The following is a 24,047-nucleotide window of genomic DNA, read 5'->3' on the forward strand; positions in this document are numbered from 1 at the left end:
GGTTAAACACTTCTGCAACAGTCTAACCTTTTTATTTTTCAGATCCATGCATGATGATTCATATCTGCTCTGTGTGTAGTCTCCTTCGGAGCGGACTTACCGCGACTGAAAGGCGTGTTTTACGTGGCTCATACGCCACCTTTTGGCCACTGCGGGAAACACTTGCAGAAATCCTCCCGCCTGCAAAAATCAGATGACTGTATTGAAGACAAAACCAGAGAATTTGGACCACAACACTCTATTACACAGGCTCATTGTAAAGAGTGCATCTTAGCAGTGAAATAATTTCCTTTAAATACTTGAGTTATCAACTTTGGGACTGCATTGCTGCTTTGAAAATGATGTTATTTGTATCTGTAAAAAAAGATATGCAAAAAGACATGACTCATTGTATTTGCTTATTGTGGGTTTAACCATCAGGCTAACATTGAAACATGATTACTTATGGGTGCAGCTGAGCAGGTGCCAGCGGGTGCGAGATAGTTCTCAAAACACAAATATAGAGAACTACTTCCATAGAGGTGACTGTAATGGCTTCCTCTTTCTAGCTCAGATGGTAGAGTGCATGACGCCTGCATGGAGAGCACAAGACAGTGCAACTTGTTGGGGGGTAAGGCAGACACATTTGCATACCCTGTGAGTCTTTGATGCATCTTGAAATTCAAGTCTAGCCCATAAATATTTGAAAAGGAGAGTGCATAAAAATCAACATTTTTGTTACATTAAATTAACATGTGTTCTTCTCCTGTTCTGCATGGTTAATTAGAGAACACCATTCAGTCAGTGAGTGAAGATGGAGTGTGTGTGTGTGTGTGTGTGTGTGTGTGTGTGTGTGTGTGTGTGTGTGTGTGTGTGTGTGTGTACACATGTGTGCGTGTGTGCGTGTGTGTGCTTTAGTGCAGCCAGAGCAGGTTTCAAAGGTGTGCAGCTGATTAATGCACAGAAATACAGTGGTTTGCATTCCTAATGAGGATTTCCAATTTACCTACATTATAAAAGAAGATGATTAGAAAAGTTCAACTTCAAAACTTTGAGTGTGACACGACACCAATAAAGCATTTGTAAACTATTAATAGATATTTATTACACACCATAACACTGTATGATGTGGTTATGGACATTATTTAAGTGTTTACTGATGTCTTTGTTCAAATCAATTTCAATTCGATATATTTAGTGTCGCCTAAAATCAGTGGATATAATGGAATAGTCAACTTACTGGTGTATAAACAGATAATATATGTTCGATAACGTGACAGTCAAATCATGTCTTAAGTAGTTTGAAATACATTTATAAACAGTTGTTAAGCTGCTGTTCATGTGAACAGTACAACACACTGTCAAATTATTTGTGAGGGGCCAGTGCATAAATATCTTAGAATTGCTACTTATTAGCCTGTATCATTTTTAACTCTAGCCCTAACATATAAAAAGGATTGGCATATGTGCATAATCCCGTAAAAAATATGTATTAATAAACCAGGCATATCTTTAATTCATATATTCTTAATCAGCATGTGTAGCTATGTATCCTGACTTGGAAAATGTCCTGATGAGTACACACACCTTTGTTTTTCACTTGTATTACGTTGTCAACATGCTTACAAGCATTATATTATTGGCAAGTGATGGAATAGCAGCAGACCTTAGCTCAAGAGGCGATGAGGCTTCTGGGGAAAAGAACATTTCGGCAGCTCTGCTCATTAACGACAGTGAGCACAATACGTGTCTTGGAAATACAGACATATGTGTTTCCAACATGTTGTTTCTGAATACAAATAAAAGCTATGTTGATCTTGCTTTGTAAACAGTCACCCAGCTCTTGTTAATAAAGTATCGTCCTGAATTTCTGTTGGGTGCTCTATGAAAAGTGTAAATGTATAACGTACTGTAAGGAGATCCTCAATGACAAGTAATGACACAACCCTACATACATTTCTGAACATCCTGACCTGCCATCAGTGAGACGACTCTTGCCAACGGTCACAACCGCTGACACGAACCAACACAACTTAGTCATTATTGAATGCCAAATATATGCAATTAACTCGAACACTATTTGCATACATGCATATCGCCTCTCTCGCAATTGGACTTGCAAAGTGGGACGCTCTGTTCTCATTAGTTGACCCAAATCTCTTACTTGTAACTCTGGATTTCATCAAAGTTTAGTCAGGATCTAATATTTCCTTTCAAGTTAACAGCGAACCACTGATTAATCATGTTGAAATAAGGAGAGCAACATGCCAATTCTAATTACTTATCAGGGACACCATCATACAGCCTGGGCCAGCAGTACTACAAATATCAACTCTGTAGTACACTCTAATCCAATTATTTATGGTACTGTATATGCGATGTAGTTAAAAATACATTACCTGCTCTGTGTTATTTAAGGCCCAATCAAGAATCTGGTAAGGTGATAACTTCCTCTTCTTCTTCAACAGTTGACATTTTTGTTCTGCAGCTACAATCTTTGTATGTCATCTCTGGTTATGGTCTAATCTGACTATTGTTACGAAATCTAAAAAAAAAAAAAGAGACTGATGCATCACCCGTGATAGTGCACTGTACATCCATAGATGCATGCGTAGCCTTTTCGTTTGAGTCACTGAACATAGTAAATTTCACTTAGATCAGTGTGTATGTGTGCACGAAGCTGCTAGATTAAAGAGGAGGCCCTGGGGCATTTGGTTCATTTACAAAGCAATTGCTTTTATGTACAAAAAGCCCAATTCACTGTAGGTATTGTAAAAGCCTTCCGTTTAAGGGACATGGGATTAATTCATTGTTTAATGTAACACAGCACTTTCTGAACACACACTTAATCATTCATGTTTAAGGAATTGTGTTCTCTTACTGTTTAATATATCAAGCAGCTAAACCTATTATTCAATATTTAATATTTTTACAATTGTATCATCTCCCGAATGATAGTGCAATTGTAAAACCTTTGAAATCAAAGATTACACAAAGGCATTGTTTTAGTTACTACAAATGGTTGGGTCAATGTGGTGCTGCATAAATGAAATTTAGCCTTCTCTCTATTCTTTTTATAGCATGCACGCACGTTCGAAAGAATATTCAGTGATTCCTAACTCTTCAATTATTCAACAAATCACCATTCCATTTCTTACATATTAAAAAATGTACCGTATGTGGAGCTTGGAAATGATAAAACAGCATAAAACACTATTTTGAAATCAAAGCACCTATTGCATCGGCTTCCTAGGTTTTGTATTTTTACAATTGGACTACAATCTGGATCCCCACAGTGCCCAAAGGAGGTGCCGGCTGTGTTTCCACTGTACTCTAATCCTCAGACATTCACGGCAAGTAACAATAATATTTATGTGATGGAAATATGTATCACCGGGAATCAGTGCAGGATTTCTCCTTTCTCTTCCCCTATCGGGGGAAAACTGTGAATATGTAACACACAGCAGAGTGCAGTGCAGTGAACAATATAGACCCGAGTACAAGGTCAGACTCCTCAGCATGGTCTCAAAAGGCTCTTCCTTTCAACATAGAAAAGGAAACCTGACAAATGAAGTCAAAGTCAAAGCTTTAACTTGCCGAGTGCCACTTAACTTTAGACACTGACAGGGGGCACTTTTACTTCTGTGATTTAAAATGAGACGTTATATTTACTGCTGCTTACTTACTATCTTTTATTCACTTTTACAAAAACTACTCTGTACCAACATCCCTGTCAGGAAACTGAGCAGAATGTGCCTTAGTCTCTCTGCATCTGTGAATCCAGTAAGTATTTAGTTACAGATTAATGCGTGAGGCCTTGATTGCCTTTAACAGAACAGGACCCAATTAGCATAATAGGCCCTCTTTCATTCTCTTTGAAGTCCAGAGCATAGAATAACAAATGTATATGAACCACCAGCCAAACGTCAATACATGGAAATGCCACAATCCTCAGTGGAGGGTCTTGGGTGAATTTTTGCAGGAGGAGGGAAAAACATCCCATTTTATTGCAAAATAAGCAGAACAGAGGATGCGATGGGTCTCCTAGCCACCAGGGCCAGCAGGCGCTGTGGGGCCCCGATCCTGGAGGAGAGATGGAGGCAGGGAGGATGTGGCTGCCGAGGGAGGTGCAGCCTCCTCTCTCAGGTGTTTTCAAAGAGCCCTACGATGCAGACGAGTGAAAGTAATTACTCTCCAATTAAAGATAAAGATGTCACTTGGGAGGCAGCCGCATCACAACGGCTCACTATCATACAAGCAAAGGAAGGCGTGGGCGGTGTATCCATTTAAAGTGTGTGCATCACATCCTATCAGCGTATGTTCCGGAGGGATTCATGATAAATGTAACATGATAAATATTTGTGTTGAAAACCGCAGACGCACCGTCGCAACTTTCTGTTGAAAAGCATTTCCTCTAAATTCTTTTCTTTTTGAATCAGAAGGACAATACATGTATTTCTCAGAGGTTTCTTTTACAATTGCAATGGAGACATAGTTCATGATTTAAAGATATGAATTCTGTACTTCAGAATCCAGAGTTATTAGTATCCACCTTCTTGGTTGAAAATACACCGAATTAAAAATGCCCTTTCGAGATGGAAAAAGCTTTGAACTTAAGAAACATTTCAAGAAGCCTTTTTTTTGTATTGAAGGTTCACCTCCTTTGAGCATGCCATAGTTTGGTTCCCTTTTCAAATAATAGAATGAAGTTTAATAGGTCAAGGCAATCAATGTGGAGGTTCAAAGAGAATCTTGGAGCTATGATGAGTACACATTTTGTACTTGTCCTCTGTACATGATTAGAATAAAGATGCGGTCGATAAACGCATCGGAGAAATATATAAAGGAACAAAGGCTATTTTAGGTTGAAAGTTAATCATTTAAGTAACAGCTGCTTTTCTGAATCTAACTCATTTCTCAAACATGCCAATTACAAGGGTAAGATGTCATTAACAGAAGGTCATACATTAGAGAATTTCTCTTTAAACATCATATAATTATATTCTTGTGTCTGATGTGATATTGTCATCGAACACATGACAATTTGCAACTCATTCCAATAACAATTAAATAAAATATTTTTTAAAAATCCATCGGCGAAGAAAATTGTATTGTGTTAATATCTTTAATATTCACTTTTTTTAAAATAAATTTCCATTGTGCAACCTTCCCCAGTCACACAGAAAATATGTTAAAGGTTATTTTCATCCTGATGTAAGCAAAAATAAAATTCATTTTGGCAAGCTAAAAGGAGACTGGCAGTGCTACAGGTACATACATATGATATTTCAAGTGGTTTGGTGTAAGAATATTATCTGAGTTTTGACAAAAATACTACCATCATGACACATTTAGTACCTCTTGTTCTTAACATTCTGTACCTGACAAAAACAAAAACAAGTTCCCAGTTGCAATCACACTGCAAGTAATAGCCATTCAGTGATACCTTGAAAAGGTGATACAGTGTACAATTCAAAGTGCAATAACATGTAGAAAATATTATTATGAGATTAACATTTGTTAGACGCTTCCATAGTTAATTAGGACAGCAGGTCCCGTTGCAAAGTCTTGCATTTTCTTGTTGCTTTCAGCAACTGGAAACACTTGAACGAGTCAATGCTGCGTGAGCCTCAGCAGGTATGTAAAATGTTTAGTACAGTTCTTGTACTGCTGTATAGAAAGACGTAAATGTCCAAAAATCCTCTTTTCTCCCGAAATGCTTGTTGTCATTGTGGAATAGCACCTCAGTGTCCAAAAATTGCTTGAGCTGAGAAGTGATAAAAGAGAAAGACAACGTAAGACAAGAACAGTACATATCAGAAAATACATGGTAACCACAACAGTAGAATCTTTCCAATTTACTTTACTTTCATTTATGTTTTGGAGTCACAAATAAAGGGATGCCTTTTAAGACATTGTTGCTGTCCATGCACCACAACCAAAATAATATTTTTTTCCTTGTAATATAGTAGAGAGTATAATAGTCAAGCAAACATTTGATTCGCCTACCAACCACAATAAACTGAAGCCACATTACTAAAAGGCAGAGTGAAGAACAATCATTATCACACAAAATGCAATAAACAGCTGTCACACAGATGAAAAAGCCAAAGAATGAATGAATACAAGAGTAAGTAAAAGATACGTTCTACATTATGTACTGATGCATTCATTGCGCATACAGAAAAATCATCTTATACTCTTCCTCTGCAAATCCTCTGTTAAAACAATGTTTTACAGTGCTTCAATGTAAAGCACATCTGTGAAGGTTGCTGCTACTTGTTGCTGAACAGATATGCTGAAGTAAAGAGGTTCAGAAAAATCAAACACAGTACAACAACACACAGTAACGCATGCAGTCACGCAATTGTATATTCAAGTCATGCCTGGCTGACAACGAGTCATTTCATGCTTTCACTTCTTCTGACAAGAACGCTGCGTCACACTAAAGGGTCAACGGTCAAATGCAGCTAGATGGACACTTTGTTACTGTATGTGTGTCCATGTGCTGATATTAATGTATGTGTGCCCATGTGCTGCACATTTGCTAATCTCCATCCAGAAATATATTTCCTAATATATACTGTATATCACAAAAACTTCAGAAGCTACATTAGTAATCAAATATGTGTCATTATTGGCTGGTGGATGGAAGTGTTTTAATAAGGCAGTAAAATGACACAGCCCCCCTTTCTGCATTAACAGTAACAACGATGATATCTGCTGGGTTTTTTCTGACTTATCACTGCCAGACTACAGATGGGGAGGTAATTGGTGCTGTGAATGCAGCTGTGCCGACTACTGAACTGTCAAGGCGCTAAATCAAAAGGTGTCTCTTTTGTTAATTATACACAATGCTACAAACAGTCATGTTCCTTTGAGCCCTTTCTTTCCTCAACCATCCATAAATATTTTGGCAGTGGTACAAAAAGAAAAAAAAGAAAAACAATTTACACACAATTATCACAGTGGGATGAGCAGACTGCCTGCAGATGTTTGTTTTGATTATAATGGGAGCAGAGGCAGGGCTTCCCTAACCTAGACAAGATGTGTTTCCTACAATCACAACAGAGCAGTGAGCATGCAGTGAGGTGCAAAGCACACAGGAGCCCTGTGTTAGAGAGAATTAGTGAGGCCTCCAAAACATTAGCACCGTAACGCATGCAGTTATGGCCTTACTTTATTTCTCGGATTAGACAAACGTGTAGTGAATTCCGTTGCTTAGAGGAGAGGGAGGTGCCAGAGAAACGGGAGGAAGAGGAGGAAGAGGAGAAACGGGAGGAAGAGGAGGAAGAGGAGAAACAGGAGGAAGAGGAGGAGGCGGAGGAGGGGGCGGGGGAGGAGGAGGGGGGATGTTAGCCTGTGGTGGAACTACGGAGGAGAGGACAGAAGGAAAACAGAGAGAGAGAAAATAACATTGGTTTGTTAGTCAAAGGGCCAGTTCTGGGAAAGTTTTAAGGCACAACGAAAGCTGGAACTGGTTGAGAACCACACAATGTTGTTGTTGTTTATTCCTGAAAGGACACACTGAGGGTGGGCGTCATGAATAAAATCTAATACCACGGTATATGGTGTAATGATACTGTTTTCCTGGAAAGTCTGTTTATCAACTTCTTTTTAGTTGAAATAACTATAACTGTAACGAGGAAAATGTGTGCTGTTGTCCAATAAAAAAATACCTGACAAATCAAGGTACTCCATCACACTCTTTAAATCCAATAATGCCCTTAAGCCGTCCTGCCTAATGATCTGCAGAATTGTCCACCATGGCATGATACAACTGGATACATTAAAGGGATAGCTATCACAGCATTAACAAGGGGCTAGTCCATTCATTGATTAGTTGATAGACAGAAAATTAATCAACAACAATTTTGATTGTTTTTTTTCAGTCAATTTCAGTCAAAGATTAAGCAGAAAACCTCAAACACCAGTGTTAAGTTTTGCTGCTTTTCTCTGTCTTATATATCCCTGTAAAAATGTTTTTGGACTTATGTTTGAACAAAAAGAGCAATTTAAAGATGTCACCTTGGTCACTGGGAAATTAATTAAATGAATCAAAGAAATGAATTGATAAATTATCGAAAATATTTACAGTCAATAGTTACAGTCAGTATAACGACAAATATCTGACAGCTGACACATTTCTATTGTCTTACAGGATATATTTTCACATATTAACCAACTCTAAATCATATCCAGTGATGAAAGATACTTTGAAAAAAATGCATAGTTGCAAAAACACGAAAATGCAGATTTAAAAAAATGACACTAAACAGTATAAATGTAATACACCATCAAAACCAGGATGTATGAAGATTAGCGTTGCAACTAACAATTATTTTCATCATAGATTAATCTGCCACAAATTCTCTCAAATCAACTAAAAGTTTTGTCTATAAAAGGTCAGAAAATGGTGAACATGTCTATTATGTCTTACCGGAGCCCAAGATGTCGTCTTAAAATGTCTTGTTTGTTAGACCCATCTGTACAAACCCCCCCAAATATGAATTCTAATCATATCACAAAGAAAACCATTAAATTCTTTCATTAGTTTGGCACTTAATTGATCATTGATTACGAAAGTAGTTGAATAGAGGTGCTCCTCTCTTACTCTGTTATGTAAAACAAAGTGTAGATACAGAGTACATACACAAACACCTCAGATCTCAAACTCATGGTTTTAGGAGTGAGCGTATTAAATAGTTATTGACATCAATGCCACTTTAGGTAACACTTTGTGTTTTTCCTTTAGAATCCTAACAGATAAGGATTCGAAGGTCTTTGATAAGAAAAAAGTCATTAGGATGGTACATTTTGGTCTCCTCTCATTCGAGATGTGCAACATTCTTTTCAGCATTTGAACATTTGAACAGCTTAAAACACAAGAAAGCAATGAATAGTTGAAGAGGTTTATTTTGTAGAGTTTTTCCAGCACTAAATTAGAGATTCCTTTCAATATCCCTGACAGGTAATCACAGAAATACCCCAACTATTTTGAATATGAAACTCAACAATCAAATACACCTTTTTAATATTCACTGTACGTAATTGCAGTGCTGCATATTCCTGCTTTCATGGCGGCATTATTGAAGTCTTTCATGCATAATACCGTGATAAAAACCTCTTCTTTTAATTCAGGGATTTGAAAGTGCACCAGCATACCTTACTTTAACACCAAAGGAAGAGAAAGTCATTGATTCAGTCTCTGCTGACAAGATGCCACCAGTTATACTCCCTGACATTTCTCTATGCTGGAAATAATGTTATAATTGTTGACTTTGCCTCACTGTGCATATTAAGCTTCCACACACGCTGACAGCTTGAGTGTTACTGTGTGTGACAGATATATGTGTGCAGACTTGTGTGTGTGTGTGTGTGTGTGTGATGGTGTGTGTGTGTGTGAGTGAGGCAGACAGGCTGACAATCTGCTGCAGCTACAGTGAAGATGAACTTGCCTGTCTGCTGTAGAGTATGAAAGAGATGAAAAGTGAGCGTAGTGTCTTTTATGCAGGTTCAGAGCTGCGTTCAAAGCAGCAGCAATAGTATGCAGAGTTTGACTGGGTCATTGATCAGCACAGAAAATGGCCTCATCAAGCTATTCCTCCCCTGTCTAAAAGATTCTACATGGATTGCAATTAGAGACTATCTGAGCTCCTAAGAAGGAATAATGTTCTGTTATTAGAAAATGAACGACCTTATTGCTTGACTCTGCACCTTACGCCCTTCTCATCTCCACTCCATCAATCCAGTATTCGTGAAAGGCGGCTTCCCTCTCTTTATCCCTTCTTCAACCAAAAGATGTTAATTTGATGCATGGAGGAGTTTTACTGAAACTGTCAGCGCTGGTGAGCTGATTATTTCTCTAAGTGTTTCTGCAGAATAATGATTTTCACGATCTTTATAAAGCAAAGATGTATAACCTCCAACGATCTTCAGGCTGAAACGAACAGAATTTCTTTTCAAATTGTCGAATGACCAACCTGTGACTAGTTTGCTCTTGAGCGAAGCTTCCGAGGCGAGAGCATAGGACATGGTGATGATCCTCTCCTGCTCCTGCAGGGCTGAGTCGAATGCCACAAGCCCAACATCTGGCTTGTCCACAGTCACTGTGGGTGCTAGGTTTTGCACACTGTTCCGTGCACAAAGACATAAAAGACAAAGTTAACAAAGCATGATGCATTGGTAATAATGTGGAAATGCAGTGACATGTCGGTAGGGTGAATGATTGATTGCCAATAAAGGGCTTGAACTTGAGTATTTTGGTTTAACTGGTTGTTTGGCTCACTACAAGGCCTTCCTGAAACTCCAGAATCAGCTGTTTGTAAGCAACAATTGAATGCAAAATGATTTGATTTTATTTACCTGGACTTGGCCAAGAGGCTCTTGATGCGCTCCACCTTACGATGCCGATCCTCCACCTCCTGCGGACTGAGAGGCTCCTCGGGCTCTGAATCCACATAGCGCTCCGGGATCAATACTTTCTGAGGCTTGGAAAGCTACACAAAACAGATACACACTTTTTACTTTTACTACATACTGCAGCTGCTCTTACAAAGTACATAATGTTGCACGCAGTATGCATTCAATTAGGACACACTACTTCATCATAACATTGCACCTTGAACCTTGAGGATTGTGGGTCAGAATAGCCAGAACAGCATGCTGGCTTGCACACTGCAAAATGCGAAAGGATGCAGAAGGACATCCTGGTATTTATGGCATACTGCATTTGACATACTATGTTTTGGGACATAGTCGATTATTGGCACACAGATGTAGTGTGTGTTAAGGTCTAAGCTTCTTTATTATCATCATACTTGCTATCAGGTCATCCCAAAAATAATCTATCCTCTTTCACAGATGAAGGATATGCAGACGGGTTTACTGTAAAAGAGATAAAAACAACCTTCACTAAGCTGACCCTACAACAAGGAGTGAAACTGTTCTTTGGCAAACTGTCAACTGTTTTGTGACGACTATTTGGTCCAAAAATACGGACCAACAGCTGCACGCGGCAGCTAATAGGTCCGGGCTGCAAGCTCTTCATTGCAACAGTATTTTATTCAACAGATCATTATGATGTCTGTCAGTTTTCTTCCACCTCATTTGTCTGCCTCACAGAACAAGCACCAGGCAGTTTGTGTTCACACCACTGAACAAAAGGGGGGGTGTGTGTGGATGATGATGATACCACGATCTTTACAACAACAAAACAAGAATATGTGTCTGAAATGTGTTCACTGCGTGGTCAGCCAAAGTCTTTTACCCATCCACTACATACCTTGTAATATAACCAGCGATCAAGTTCAGGCTGACAGTTGATGAATACCATCATGCAGGACGACATAATAAATAAAGAGCAATCTTAGTGATTTTTTTTACTTGTTTGACTGTGGTTACATTGCACCCCAGCCCTTTTTTGTCCTCGGTTGAGCTTTATGTTTTTTCTATTAGTGTACATTCATTATATTTATGTATTGACAAGAAACTAATTTGCTATATTTGTCCGCAGATACAAAGATAACTTACCTCTTTGTTAAGGTCCAGGTCATAGTCTAGTGGCTCCAGGTCGACCTCATGGGCAGGAGGCGTTGTGGCCGTGGAGCGCAGGGTCAGCCATTCGTCAGAGCGGGAGCGCGGCCTCTCTTTGTGCTCGGGAGGTGTTTCCTCCCCCTGAACGCTCCTAACTCCCTGTGCCTCCTCCCCTTGAACCGCCCTCTCCAGCAACTGTAGGTCAAACTCCTGCTCTCTCTTCCACTGGACAACACACAAAGACAAAAAAAATGTACTGTGAAACACATTACAGGATGCTGCCATCAGCAAATCATCAAGTACATTTGAAAATGACTTGTTTCATTTGCCTTTACACATAATTTCATGGAACAAGTTCTGTACAACACACTGGTTATCACTGGTATGCTAATGTGATTTTAAAGGCTGCAGAGAGAGTGAGTGTGTGTGTGTGTGTGTGTGTGTGTGTGTGTGTATAAGTGTGAAAAAGAGGAAAAAAGAGGGAGCATGCATTGATTTGAGTATGCTTAATCTCTCAAATCACAACATGCATGTAAATGCTCTACAACAGTGATAAAGAAGACAACACGATGCCATTGACACAAACAGGAAAGATCACTTCACTCATACTGATGACAGTTTCAACAACGCGACCATATTGCATGTATTCAAAGAAAAATGTATAACAAATAAAAAACATGGCAATATGAGTCCATTAGAAAATAATGTTTATTTATTTGCAAACATTCACATTTGAAAAAGAAAGCATTCTTATCACTAACAATTAATATAATTACTTCTGTATTAATATCAGATAAAGACACTGGGCGAACAATGAAATCACTTAATCTATATTTTGATATGAAATGCTTGTCATAAACATTAGTATTGCCTAAATAAAAGGCCTCCTCTCAAAAGGACTGGGAAGTGGTTAGTGGGACAACAGTAGGCCCTGGTCCATAAACACTCAGAACATCTTTATCTGCAATTAAGTACAAAAATATATGCCATGAATAGATTTAGATTAGTAGGCTTAAAAAGGCATTGTTCAATGTATGTCAATGATTTGGTCAGTAGAAAATAAGAAGGCTCTTTCTTTCTCTTACTCTCTCTCTCTCTCCCTTTCTCTCTCTCTCTCTCTCACACACACACACACACACATATATATATATACAAATGGACTGCTTAGAGACAGCAACAGCACTTCATTGAAGAACAGCAGGCATCGATAACTAAATGAAGAGAGGGAGGAATCTAGCAGCGGTTTGTGCTTTCCGAATAACCAGAGTCAGAGTGAAAGCAACCATAGTCAAGAAATTGAAAGATCAGTGAGGAGAGGTGAAACTGGATGAATAAAACAATGTTAGGGTCTATAACAAGTCATTATGGAAAAATAGCCATGAATGTGAGCGGTTGATGGCATTGAAGGCCCATGTCTGTAGTAATTAGTGCGTTATGTGTTTGATAGGCAAGATATATTATTTGTAAAGCTTTTAAGGAATAATACTTTTACCTATTCATTGTCAAATTTAATTATTTCCACTTCATAATAAACACTGGTACACATTTCTTGAGCTACGGTCAGTTGTTAAAGGGACAGTTCATCCCAAAAATCTTCCTCTAACTTGTAGTGCTATTTATCAATCCAGTTTTGGTGCGAGTTGCCTAGTTTTGGAGATATCGGCCGTAGAGATGTCTGCCTTCTGCTACACTATTAGATTATCTGTGCACCCGATAGCTCCAAAGCTAGGCAACTCAAACCAAAACGATCTATATCGATAAATAGCACAACAGGTGCAAAGAGGAAAAAGGGTATTTTTGATTTTGGGGTGAACTGTCCCTTTAAGTGTGAAGCAGAAACTGTTATCCACTGATCTGTATAGGCCTTTTTCATAGAAGACATTTTGTCATGTAGGACAGTAGGAAAAGCACAGATGTAAATAATGAACACAATGTTTGCCGCAATCCATTTAGCAGCATCAGGGTCTCAGTATCCTGCATGTTGGCTCACTGCCCCACTCTCATGGCTTACTGGGACACAACAGAGCCATCGTTAATGTTATTAGTAACTGTGCTTTTCCTACTATGACAAGTCAAAATGTCTGCTGTGAAAAAGGCGTATTATTAAAGTTTGAGAACAACATGCATGAATTGAACACAGTTAGAGCCACACAGTGAATTGCCATACAACTCTATTTGAATGTATTGCTATCAACTTTGTAATGTCAGGAACTAAGAAAAGACAGACTACACTAAGTAAAGGCACTCATTACTACTGTAGATCGCCACTCTCGGTTTGGTTGTCGTCATGCATGAGAGAGTGACGTGTGATACTGCTCTAGTAACATACTGATCCCAAGTCTGCTGAAAGTGGGCGCGAGGAAGAGATGCGGGGCGATGAAGAGGCGTGGCGGTCTCCATTGCTCAGTGTGCGTTTGCGCTGGCGGACGAGGGCCTTCTGGTGCCTCTTCATCCTCTCCAGCTGCTCATCAGCACTCATCTTCCCCCTCTGCTGCTGCGCCGGGTCTCCAGAGTACAGACGCTCCAAGGCACTTTTTGGTCTCTCCTGAGAGGAGCAAAGATAGTTGATAACATGAGCAAAAGGTGCAGCAGAAGGCAAAGAAGTGAAAGAAAATAAAAACAAACCTAACATGAAGGTAAAAGCTCATGTTAATAAGGAATGAGAACACGGTAGACAATTCAGTTTTCATACAGAGAGATTCAGATACGCAGTGTACACAATGAAAGATGTCCAGACCCAGTGCTTATTTTCTCTTCTCCAGAATATTGCTTATTCATAGGGAATTTTACCATTTGATTTTTAAATACTGGAAAATATGACTATCGAGATCGGAATCTGAAGATAATGTTGTAAAAATGATCACAATATTTTTTGACTGATTTCTTTTTTTTATTCGATTTTTTACAAATGATACATCCCATGTTTTAAATGCTGCTAAATTGAATCATCTTGGGTTGACAAACATAACTAACTCAAATGCTACAATCCAGCAAACAAGCTTATCTCTGTTTGCTACAATTCACCACTATTTACAAATATATTATTACTTTTCTTTCAAAAAATAGTTTTCTTTCTTGGGTATTGGGAGATACTCTGTGGTAGCACACATGGACGGAACCTACAAGTTCTGCTTCAGCAACAAGATGTCAACCATGACACCCAAGATCGTCATGTTCACGATTGACAAAGGAGAGACCCCTAAAGGCCAGGACATGAAGACAGAAGCCCACCAAAACAAGCTGGAGGAGATGATCAACCAATACATTATTATTAATTCATTATTAAATTCGACGAAGTTAATTGTGAGCCTCACCTTCATGCCGACAGCTGAGGCTGCTCTTCGGAGGGTCACATACGAGGAGATGCTCGAGGACTGATTTAGCCTAAGCGAGGAGCCAGCCACTCCTGAGGGAAAGCCAACAAACGTGAAAACGCTGTTCTCGACTAGGCAATAAAGCCAAAAGCTAGGGTAAATTTATTAACACAATAAATAAGCTACAGCTAAATAAATCTGTTCTACTGTACCTCTGCTAGGTAATGTCTGGTAACCCTCATGTCCAGATGCTACTACACTGATGTGGCTGGAGCCATCCCCAGCTCCCATAAGCTCTGGGTCACTCAGGAAAGGCCTAAGCTCCACCTGAGATTCAAAGACAGAGATTAGAAACAGATGAGAAACTGAAACGTAGACATTTAAGCAGCACAAACACACTCATATTGTATGTACCTGACAATCTCCATTGGTGTACTGGCCAATCTCTCTGTCCCTTTTGCGTTCATCTGACTGTCGTTTGAGGCCACGTACAGAAGTGTGTCTGATGACCGTTGTCTCTCGGGGCAGCGGGGGCACATCTGGGGGATCCTCATCAGGACTGTAGAGCTGAGGTAGAGGAGGTCTGGGAGGCACGTCTTCCTCACCCTGCACACAAAACAACTGTTAACTATTGATAAATACTTCAAATGATACACAAGCACCTTCCTCTCGTTGCTCTCTGACATCATTCCTTTCTAAGACACATAAATATCTGATGATATAGATACACATGCGTGGATACTCTCTCTCCCCTTGTTATCTGTCCGTCACTATACTATCTGCTATACAATGGAGGCAAAAATGGCAACAAAAGTAATCCTAAACTGACAAAACTAGAGTTATATCTAGGTAGTGTTGAAATCAGTATATAATTAACTGATCAGTTAAGAATATTCTGGGCAAAAATACAAAACATTCACTCATTCACATTTCATCATTTTAAATGTGAGGATTTCCCATTTCCCCCTCAAATTCAATGTCTTTGTGAGTTTTGGACATTTTTTAAAGAGCTAGCATATATGGTGTTCTATTAGCCGAACATGGAATACACTATGAATATGTTTTCTTAAGTGTATAATCACCTGTGAATAAGAATCGTTGTGTTTTCGTTGCCTTATAATGAGATGTTAAATCTACATACGGAGCCGGTCATCTTCAATGTGTCCGCTATGTTTCTACGGTAGCCCAGAACGGATAAAATCAGACACTGCCCCTAGATAGGGGCATTCACGTTATCGCATCAACCACAGTAATTCTCCTGCACACTTAGCACAACGGAGAAGTTTGCCGCCAAATGATACACACTGGCCCTTTAACCCAACAACTAATTCACTGATGGAAAAAATAATTAACGGACTAATTTATAATGAAAAAATTCAAAAGTTGCAATCGTTTAACTAGTGCTGAAAAAAAGTGTAAATGGAGCACTGACCCAAAAGAGAAAAGGCAAAGCTTTGTTTGCAAGGCATCATGTGATAGTTTTGACCATTCGCAGTTGGTCACACAATTGACCCTTTGCAAAGTCCCGCTCCTCCAAAGTAGACTGGCCAATCATGGCATCAGCATCGGCCCACTCTGACCAGGGTCCGACAGCTATCCGGCTCTGCTCCATAGACTCTTATGCAATGGTTTCAGATTTTCTTTATTTTCAGAATGTTTTGGGGGATTTTGAGCTAGTCATGGTTAGACGTTGTGTAGTAGTGATACTCGTTACCCGGAGAGGTTCTGTCTGCTTCTTTTGAAATCGCCTTTTTTGTTTTTGTGATAATATTTGGTGACAGTGGCAGTTAGTGACAGTGTGGGCTCAATGATAGCCCTGACAGCTTGACGGAGTAGCAGCGGGGGACAGGTTTTAGCAACGGATCAGTTGGAGATGGAATATAAAAAGTGTGACAAGTTTAGTCTGCATGGTACAAAGACTAAACGCAGCTTTGCTTTTCATACAAAGATGTTTATGTAAGAACCAGCTACCTTCTGTCGCAGGGGTCACTCACCCATTTAAGCCCACTGGTGATGGTTGTATCCACCCAGTGATGTAGGGGCTGCTGGCTGGGGCTGGAGGAAAGGGTGGGGGTGTGGCTACTGGGGCTGAGGTGGGGGCTGTGCTGCTGCTGCTGGGACAATCTCATCTCCATAGCAGACGGGCTCCCAGACACAGAAGGCACTGATGACGCCGACACTGAAGGCACAAATTTCCTCTCTGGGGGAATTTGACGAATATGAACATGTAACATGAATACACACACGCTGTAAAGACAGTGCTTTCTTTTCCCATGGGAAATGTTCAAGGCATTAGTATTGAGTATACAGTATGATTAAGAGCTTTAATGGTGAGATACAGCAGCATGACCACGTGGCTTGTACTGCATTGCACAGACAGCAAATATCTTTTGCTTTGTACACATGAAAGCTCCAGGTGTCTCACCTGGGTTGGTAACAGAGGAGATAGTGACTTTGTAGTTGGCTTTACTGGTGCTGAGGCCTGCAATAACATCCTCAATCCGCCACAACTCTTTTCTGATCTGGACTTTATCTTTCTGCTCACAGAGGAACACAGAAACACACAAGTCTAAATAGACACATATTCCTTAACAAACTGAAACATTTCTTGTGAACCCAGGCAATGTATTACTGATGAGAAGTCATGTAATTCGCCAATTTCTTAATTTGAAGCCGATATCAACCATACAGAATTCTTGGCTTTGTGAAATCAGTAGTCAGTAACTCATTCCTGCACACACCCGTCCGTGACAGTGAATGACTGCTTGTGTGTGTTCACAGAGAGCACTGAGCATCAGACCTGAGAGAGATCGCTGCGGTTCATCTGTCCCTGCAGGGCCGACTTCAGCCAGTCCACATCTCTCTCCAGTCGGCTGTACTCATTCCACGAGTTCTCCATCTCCTGCAAAACAAAAACAGAACACGCTCCATGTTCTAATGAGAACAGACACAGCTTTAAGATACTGTAATCATCTCGTGAGCCAATGCTTCTACAATGGTTTAAGGTTCCAACCTGTTTACAGAACTTTATAGTGACACTTTACACTTATATGGTGAGATGCATATGTGAGTAGTAGAGAGCTTGTGTCTTGAGTTATTTTTATTTAACTCATGATTTCTCACTTGAATTTTGTTTTTTAAACATCTGAATCACTTTGATCTGTTCCATTGTTTAGTTATTCTTATATTATACTTTCAGCATCCAATGAGAGCATCAAAAATGTTTGAGCACAACCAATGTGGTCGGAAATGTCTTTGACACTGAGAGCCCAAAATAGTCTTGTTAACGCTTGTGTAATCTTGCGGTTTATTTGTAAATGATCTTTTGAAACTCGTCTTTTTTCTGATCTTATCACTGAATTTTTTGACTGAAGCATTTTTCAGAGCGACGGAGAAATGTACTCATGAGTTTCTTTGTAGCCTCAGGTTTGTCCCCGAGCACTCATTTTGATAGTCACAGTCAACCTGAAACACTGTGCCAGTTGCAGAAACCTTCAAAAGGGAACAACTAAAAATAGAGGTGAACATCTTGTTTCCAGCCAATAAAAACACACTACACGTGGTAGCATGTACTTGTATGTAGTAGTGGACCCAGTCTAGAGTATCTCACATCCCAAACCTAAATTAAAACTGTATATTTTAACTGCATATTCCATTATAAGCACAATGAACTTGTGAGTGCAGCTTGTATCTTACTGTGGAGACTTGAGATATCTCAGCCCTGATGTACACCACATCCTCTTGTAGTAATTTCTGCTGATAGGCAATCTTCTCAGCATGGGCTGGCTGATCTCTGTACTGCTCCATCTGCTGGTGGGAAAAATCCAGCACCGACTCCAGCTTGTCCTAGATAAGGACATGAGAGACGCCGTCATAACACAAGAAGCATTTATAGACCACACCAATACAGGCTGACACACACACACAGACTTTTAACTACTGCACATACAAAAGATAAAAAACGCCAACTCTATATTATGCATAAAAACAAAAACCTTGTCCTCCTTCAAAGAGCGTATCCCGGCCTCTAGCTCCTGCAGAATCTTGTCTTGTTCACACAATCGACTTAATTTCACCTGAAGGAAAATCATTGAAGAAATAAGAATGCAGGAAAAACAAAGGATAAAATCACATTTACCTCTCTTTCGTATTAGTCTCTGTTTACCTCTAAAAGCAGCACGTGTAGAGTACAGCTATAAAACAGCGACTGGGCTGATGAGATACAGTATCTGTTTACAACAGAGGTCAGCTGCTCCATTCTAGTCTTGTTCAACCATATTCTAACAACACAGACAGATAAGACGAATTGATTGTCTGCTGCCGTCTTTGCTGTCTGTAAATATGTCAATAAGGCTCATCTATTCGAAAAGCCCCGAGGAATTCCTCTGATCAGCGCAGTGAGAAATATCAAAAGGCTCCATGCTGTCTAGTTTGGGGGTGAGATCTGGTATTACCCATTATAAGTAATCATAATCAAAAATCCATATTTCAAATTCACTTTTGGAGAAAACCGTGTTTATTGAGAGCGACAGATTTGTTTTCCCAGAAATGGGTTATGTGTTTATGAAAACAACATAAGACTGCCTAGTTCACAGTCTTTCTCACACAGTGAATTTTTTTCTCAGATCTATTTATCATTCTGTTCAATTAATAATTAAGCTGTTTTTATTTTGCTGCTGTATATTGTTGTTTTTAATTGCATGAAATATTCATTGTTCAGTCAATCTACTGGCAATTTCTTATAAATTGTTAAAGTGGAACAATGCTAATGATGAAAAGCCAGGACATCCATCTTATTTACCTCTATTCAGAAGAAAACAAAGAATGAGAAAAGCAGGGTCAGGCAAATCAAACTGAAAAATTTAACAGCTCAACATCTAACACTCCCATTACATGTATTTTTCCCTTTAAATTGCGAGGAGGAAAATAAAAGCTGTGGTCGATACTCTCAGGCCCTCACTGTGCAGTGTGGATGGGTGTCCCCACAGTGTTGCAATGCACATACGTTCCCTTCCCTCCGCAGCCTCTGTTTACCACAACTTAAGAACACACACATACACAAACCACACAGTAAAGTCAGACTAAAGTCAGCTGCTTCTCTGTAGTGGATTGTAAGAAGTCAGAAATGGAGATCTTAAAGAAAAGGAAGAGATGGATAAACAGGGTGCTTATCATACGGTTTCTTTAAATCCTGAGAACGTAATGAGTCACTTACATCAGCATCACTTTCTGCTATTTTCACAGGCCTTGATGGTCTTTCTGTTTTCAAACTCTCACGTCCAGTAACCTGAAATTTCACATAGCCCCAAACCCAATGAAATGTTTAATATCAGTTATCGAAAAGCAAATTTGAATACCTTTACTTTAATACTTCCAGTGAACAGATAACAACAGAAAAATCACCCTGGATGGATCTAAAGTGGATAAAACGATGAAAACAAATGCAAAAACAAAAACAACAAAAAAAAGCATGAGCTGGTATAACAAAACTTAGTGCAGCAGTGCCAAAACATTGATGCAGAGAGACTTTCTGCATCTTTGTGTTCGAAACCCCAAAGCTGCTCTTTTTTTTAGAGTTTAACCAGGTCCTTTATTTATGATCATTTTTTGATTCAGAAACATATTGGTTTACATTGGAACGATTTATGGTTGAAGTAAAAATTCATTATTTCTACTTGAAAAAGCTATGTGTCACCTGGGTAAGTGTCAAACTGTGGGGCCCCTAGTTTCATAACAGTGTGGTAAAGCAGTATGTAGATGCTAGCGCAGAGATCAGTCACAGTGTGGGCAAAGCAGCCTGTAAGACACTGAAAAGGTGTGAATAACAATTAACATTTAGCTGCGTGTGTGTTACTGCACCAGCCATGGCATTATGGATATCATGGACCTCATCACAGTTTAACATAACTTTGTTTAAAATCTGTAAATTTCGGTTCACCGATGAGATCCATCTCCTTCCAGGCAAACAAATCATAACTGCCTGCAGCTTCGAGAGAATCTCCATCATCTTAACAAGCGTCTTCAGCTGTGCTAGCGGCTCTGTCAGGCTGTGCTTAGGCACAGTGGTACTTTAAATGAAATGCTAACATCGTCATGACAACATGCTTACAATGACAATTCTAACATGTTGATGTTAGAGTTGGTATTATGTTTACTTTGTTCACCATCTCAGTTTGACAGGTATTGAACCAAAACATTGGATGAATCATAAATTTGACCTGATGACAGCGCTATGTAGACTCACCAAAGTGATTACATATATTTCTTTTTAACTGAGGGTGGCATGAATGCATGGACCAAAGTCCATGGCAATCCACCCTGTACCTGGTAAGATGTTTCAGTCTGGACCGCGGTAGTGGACCAACTAAAATGGTATGCTTAGAGCCATGCCACTAGTGTGACTAAAATAAGGAAATGTGTCTCGTATGATGCTAAACTATAACTATTATAAAATAATCTTGCAGGACCACTTTCTGTTATCAGTTCTATTGTAGTTAAAAGTGACTTTATAATATTTCTTATTTGCCATCAGTTGAATAATATAAGGACAGTCAGTCTGTGAGTCCTATCCAGAGATTCTCCAGATAATGGGGCAGAGATTTGTCTTCCAGTCATCTGTCTCAGTTAGTAATGCATGAAGCTGAAATGTGTGGGTGGAATATTCATAACACACCCACATCAGGATCACCACACCCAGCACAGCGGTATGGACCAGTGCGAAAGGGAGTCTCAGTTTAAGGGGCATTCCACCTATGTTACATGTCAGAGAAGTCACACGGAGTACTTCGTTGCCTGTGAGAACAGTTTTATAATGTTTTCTGTGGTTTTAGAGGCAGATGGGAAAAGTGATGAGCAGGATATCTCAGCTTGGGCTTGGAGACTGCAACTTTTTAAAAGAATTCTCATTCTCACACATTAAGTTTAAAGGATAGGTCAAACGAAAAACACTAACAAATTGATAGTCAACTATCAAAACTGTTCAATTTTGACCACTTTTCTGTAATCTGTCTTTTGCAAGTTCGCCAAGTTATGTGTTAATGCGATACTACGTTTCTGTAGTACTCGCTCAAGTCCATGGGGAACACACACACCGCTGCACGTTGTTGTCTGTTTCTGCCAGTTACCACAATGAAACTAGAGGCCCTAAAATATATAGTTGTCACATTGTCAGTGTATTTCTTACAGAGCACCATTGGGTCATCTCTTATACTCCAACAAGCAAAACAATAGCAAACTGAAGATATCAAACAGACATCCAACACATTGACAAATGCTTAAGTGCATGCAAGGAAGCCATTTGACATAACAACTTCCTTCGCATCCTCTCAAATCTCAAAGCAGTGTTGGAGTATCACACAGTGAATGATTGGAAAAGGAATCCATGCCTATAATCCTGCATAACTTCAAGGGATGAATCGCATTCCTTCTGAAAAGCAGTGGAATGGTCTGTTTCACTTTGTATGCACACCGTCCTTACATTCCAACAGTACCCAAAACTCTGTGGAGTGGAGTTTTCAAACACATTGTGTACTGATACGATCGTCGGGTCAATACTTTGGATCTGTTTTGAAACAGGAAATGGAGAGGAGTCACAGGACGTACTGTACATCATTAGATGACCTCCCTCCTTTCCAAAACACAACCCAGATTTATCATTAATGCACTGTGGTGTTTAAACATACAAATTAATAGTATCGAAGCTTTGCACAGGTGTCAATGGAATGTATGCCAATAGCTAGCTAAATGAGACAGATTGCTTAAATACAACAGTAATAGGCCTTTGCAATTAGACAATTTGTAACCCTGACATTTCACATGACTCGAACATTTTAGAAATTCAGCCATGTGCTTAAAAACCTCAATCCCCATGATAAGCTTAATATCAACATGTTTTTGGATGAGATAACTACATCACCCCGCTGCATGTGAAAGTATTGTACTATCATTCCTTGTGACAAACTGAATTTACGGACAATTTAAAGTTACTACAAGGAACTTTCATTTTGTGATAATTTTGGCACTCCCTGTGGACGAACGCGGTAGTGTTTCTGAGCTTCCAGATGCCATTAAAAAAAAAACTCTAATTTTAGTGCAGCAGGGTCTGAACGTCTGCGCCGCTCAGTCCTGGTTCTCTTGTGCCTCTCTTCCCTCCACAGGCCCAGCAATACTGCCTGGGCTCCCAGCAGTGTGGTGTCAGTGTTTGTGACTGACGGGGACTGGCGAGCAGCGAGGCAAAGCTCTGCTCCTGGCCAGAGGAGGAGACGCTGCTGCCGGGCGCAGAGCTTTCCTCCTCCTGCCGGAGCTTCCGACTGCAGGTCGAAGGCGGCAGCGACCAGCTTACCGCAGACAGACCCAGATTCAGCTTTGCTTTGGATCTTACGCAGATCATAAAGAGGCATCTGTATTGAATTGAGACCGTTTCATAACCAGTTTAATGTTCCTCACAGTAACTTTAAGTAAGATGCCAAACATTGCTATCCCTTTATGTCAGACACATTGGACTATTTGTTGGATTCACCAGATTATTATTGAAAATAAATCTTTTCATCCTTGAATGGATCATTTACATAATAAGACAATAAAAATACATGTTAATTCCATCATTAGGAGACAGTAGAAAGCTCAGCTTAGAACAGAGGAAAGACAGAGAAAAGGGGAAACAGGGAGGCAGATGGTAGAGGCAGCAGCAGGAGAACAAGATTGCAAAGAAGGGAGATGGAGAAGAGGATGAAAAGGATAAAGTGGCATTTACTTTGTTGGGGCCCACCTTCAGATCTAGATACTCCAGGTCCTTCTTCAGTTGTATGTAAGTATCATCAGCCTTTAAATGAGCAGTGGAGAGATAAATCATTTGAAATTAAACTACAAAGGAGAATGGGTGACCAGATGACTCCTAAGGCCTTCATTTGCTGTTCAGGCTTTGCTAACAGAACATTAATTTACTCGGCATAAATTAGAATTTACTTTCCTACCTCTTTATTTTCATGTATAGTTAGTAAAGCCAAACTGTAATTAAGAAATGGTGTAATTTGTGGACCGGTTTAATGCCTCATGTTTGACCTCATACACAACTGAGCCACACAGGTCTTGAGCATGACATGTGGTAAAACCGAGTGTTTACAATTCTTCATACGCATGGCGGATGGTCAGAGAATGGTTGGATGTTATAAACTGGGTGGAGTTGTCATTACTGAGCGCCGTTGCAGCTTCCCTGTGGTC

At 39.6% G+C, this 24,047-nt stretch overlaps 1 protein-coding gene across 1 annotated transcript in view; it reads right to left on the reverse strand.

Annotated features, from left to right (window-relative positions):
- Positions 1–7,171: 7,171 nt before the first annotated feature.
- The window catches only part of plekha7b (pleckstrin homology domain containing, family A member 7b), a gene marked incomplete at both ends in the record, with an annotated part of 64,317 nt that continues 47,441 nt past the window's right edge, over positions 7,172–24,047 (reverse strand). Inside the window, 15 exons of the mRNA XM_079163031.1 lie at positions 7,172–7,350; positions 9,963–10,111; positions 10,345–10,478; positions 11,512–11,739; positions 13,844–14,059; positions 14,829–14,920; positions 15,041–15,155; positions 15,243–15,434; positions 16,823–17,028; positions 17,254–17,365; positions 17,629–17,730; positions 18,525–18,674; positions 18,824–18,904; positions 20,044–20,115; positions 23,596–23,649. Of these exons, the coding sequence (XP_079019157.1) occupies positions 7,172–7,350; positions 9,963–10,111; positions 10,345–10,478; positions 11,512–11,739; positions 13,844–14,059; positions 14,829–14,920; positions 15,041–15,155; positions 15,243–15,434; positions 16,823–17,028; positions 17,254–17,365; positions 17,629–17,730; positions 18,525–18,674; positions 18,824–18,904; positions 20,044–20,115; positions 23,596–23,649 (2,082 nt within the window). The remainder of the gene's footprint in view (positions 7,351–9,962; positions 10,112–10,344; positions 10,479–11,511; positions 11,740–13,843; positions 14,060–14,828; positions 14,921–15,040; positions 15,156–15,242; positions 15,435–16,822; positions 17,029–17,253; positions 17,366–17,628; positions 17,731–18,524; positions 18,675–18,823; positions 18,905–20,043; positions 20,116–23,595; positions 23,650–24,047) is intronic.

Source organism: Pholis gunnellus, assembly GCF_910591455.1.
Source record: "Pholis gunnellus genome assembly, chromosome: 1".
NCBI lineage: Eukaryota > Metazoa > Chordata > Actinopteri > Perciformes > Pholidae > Pholis > Pholis gunnellus.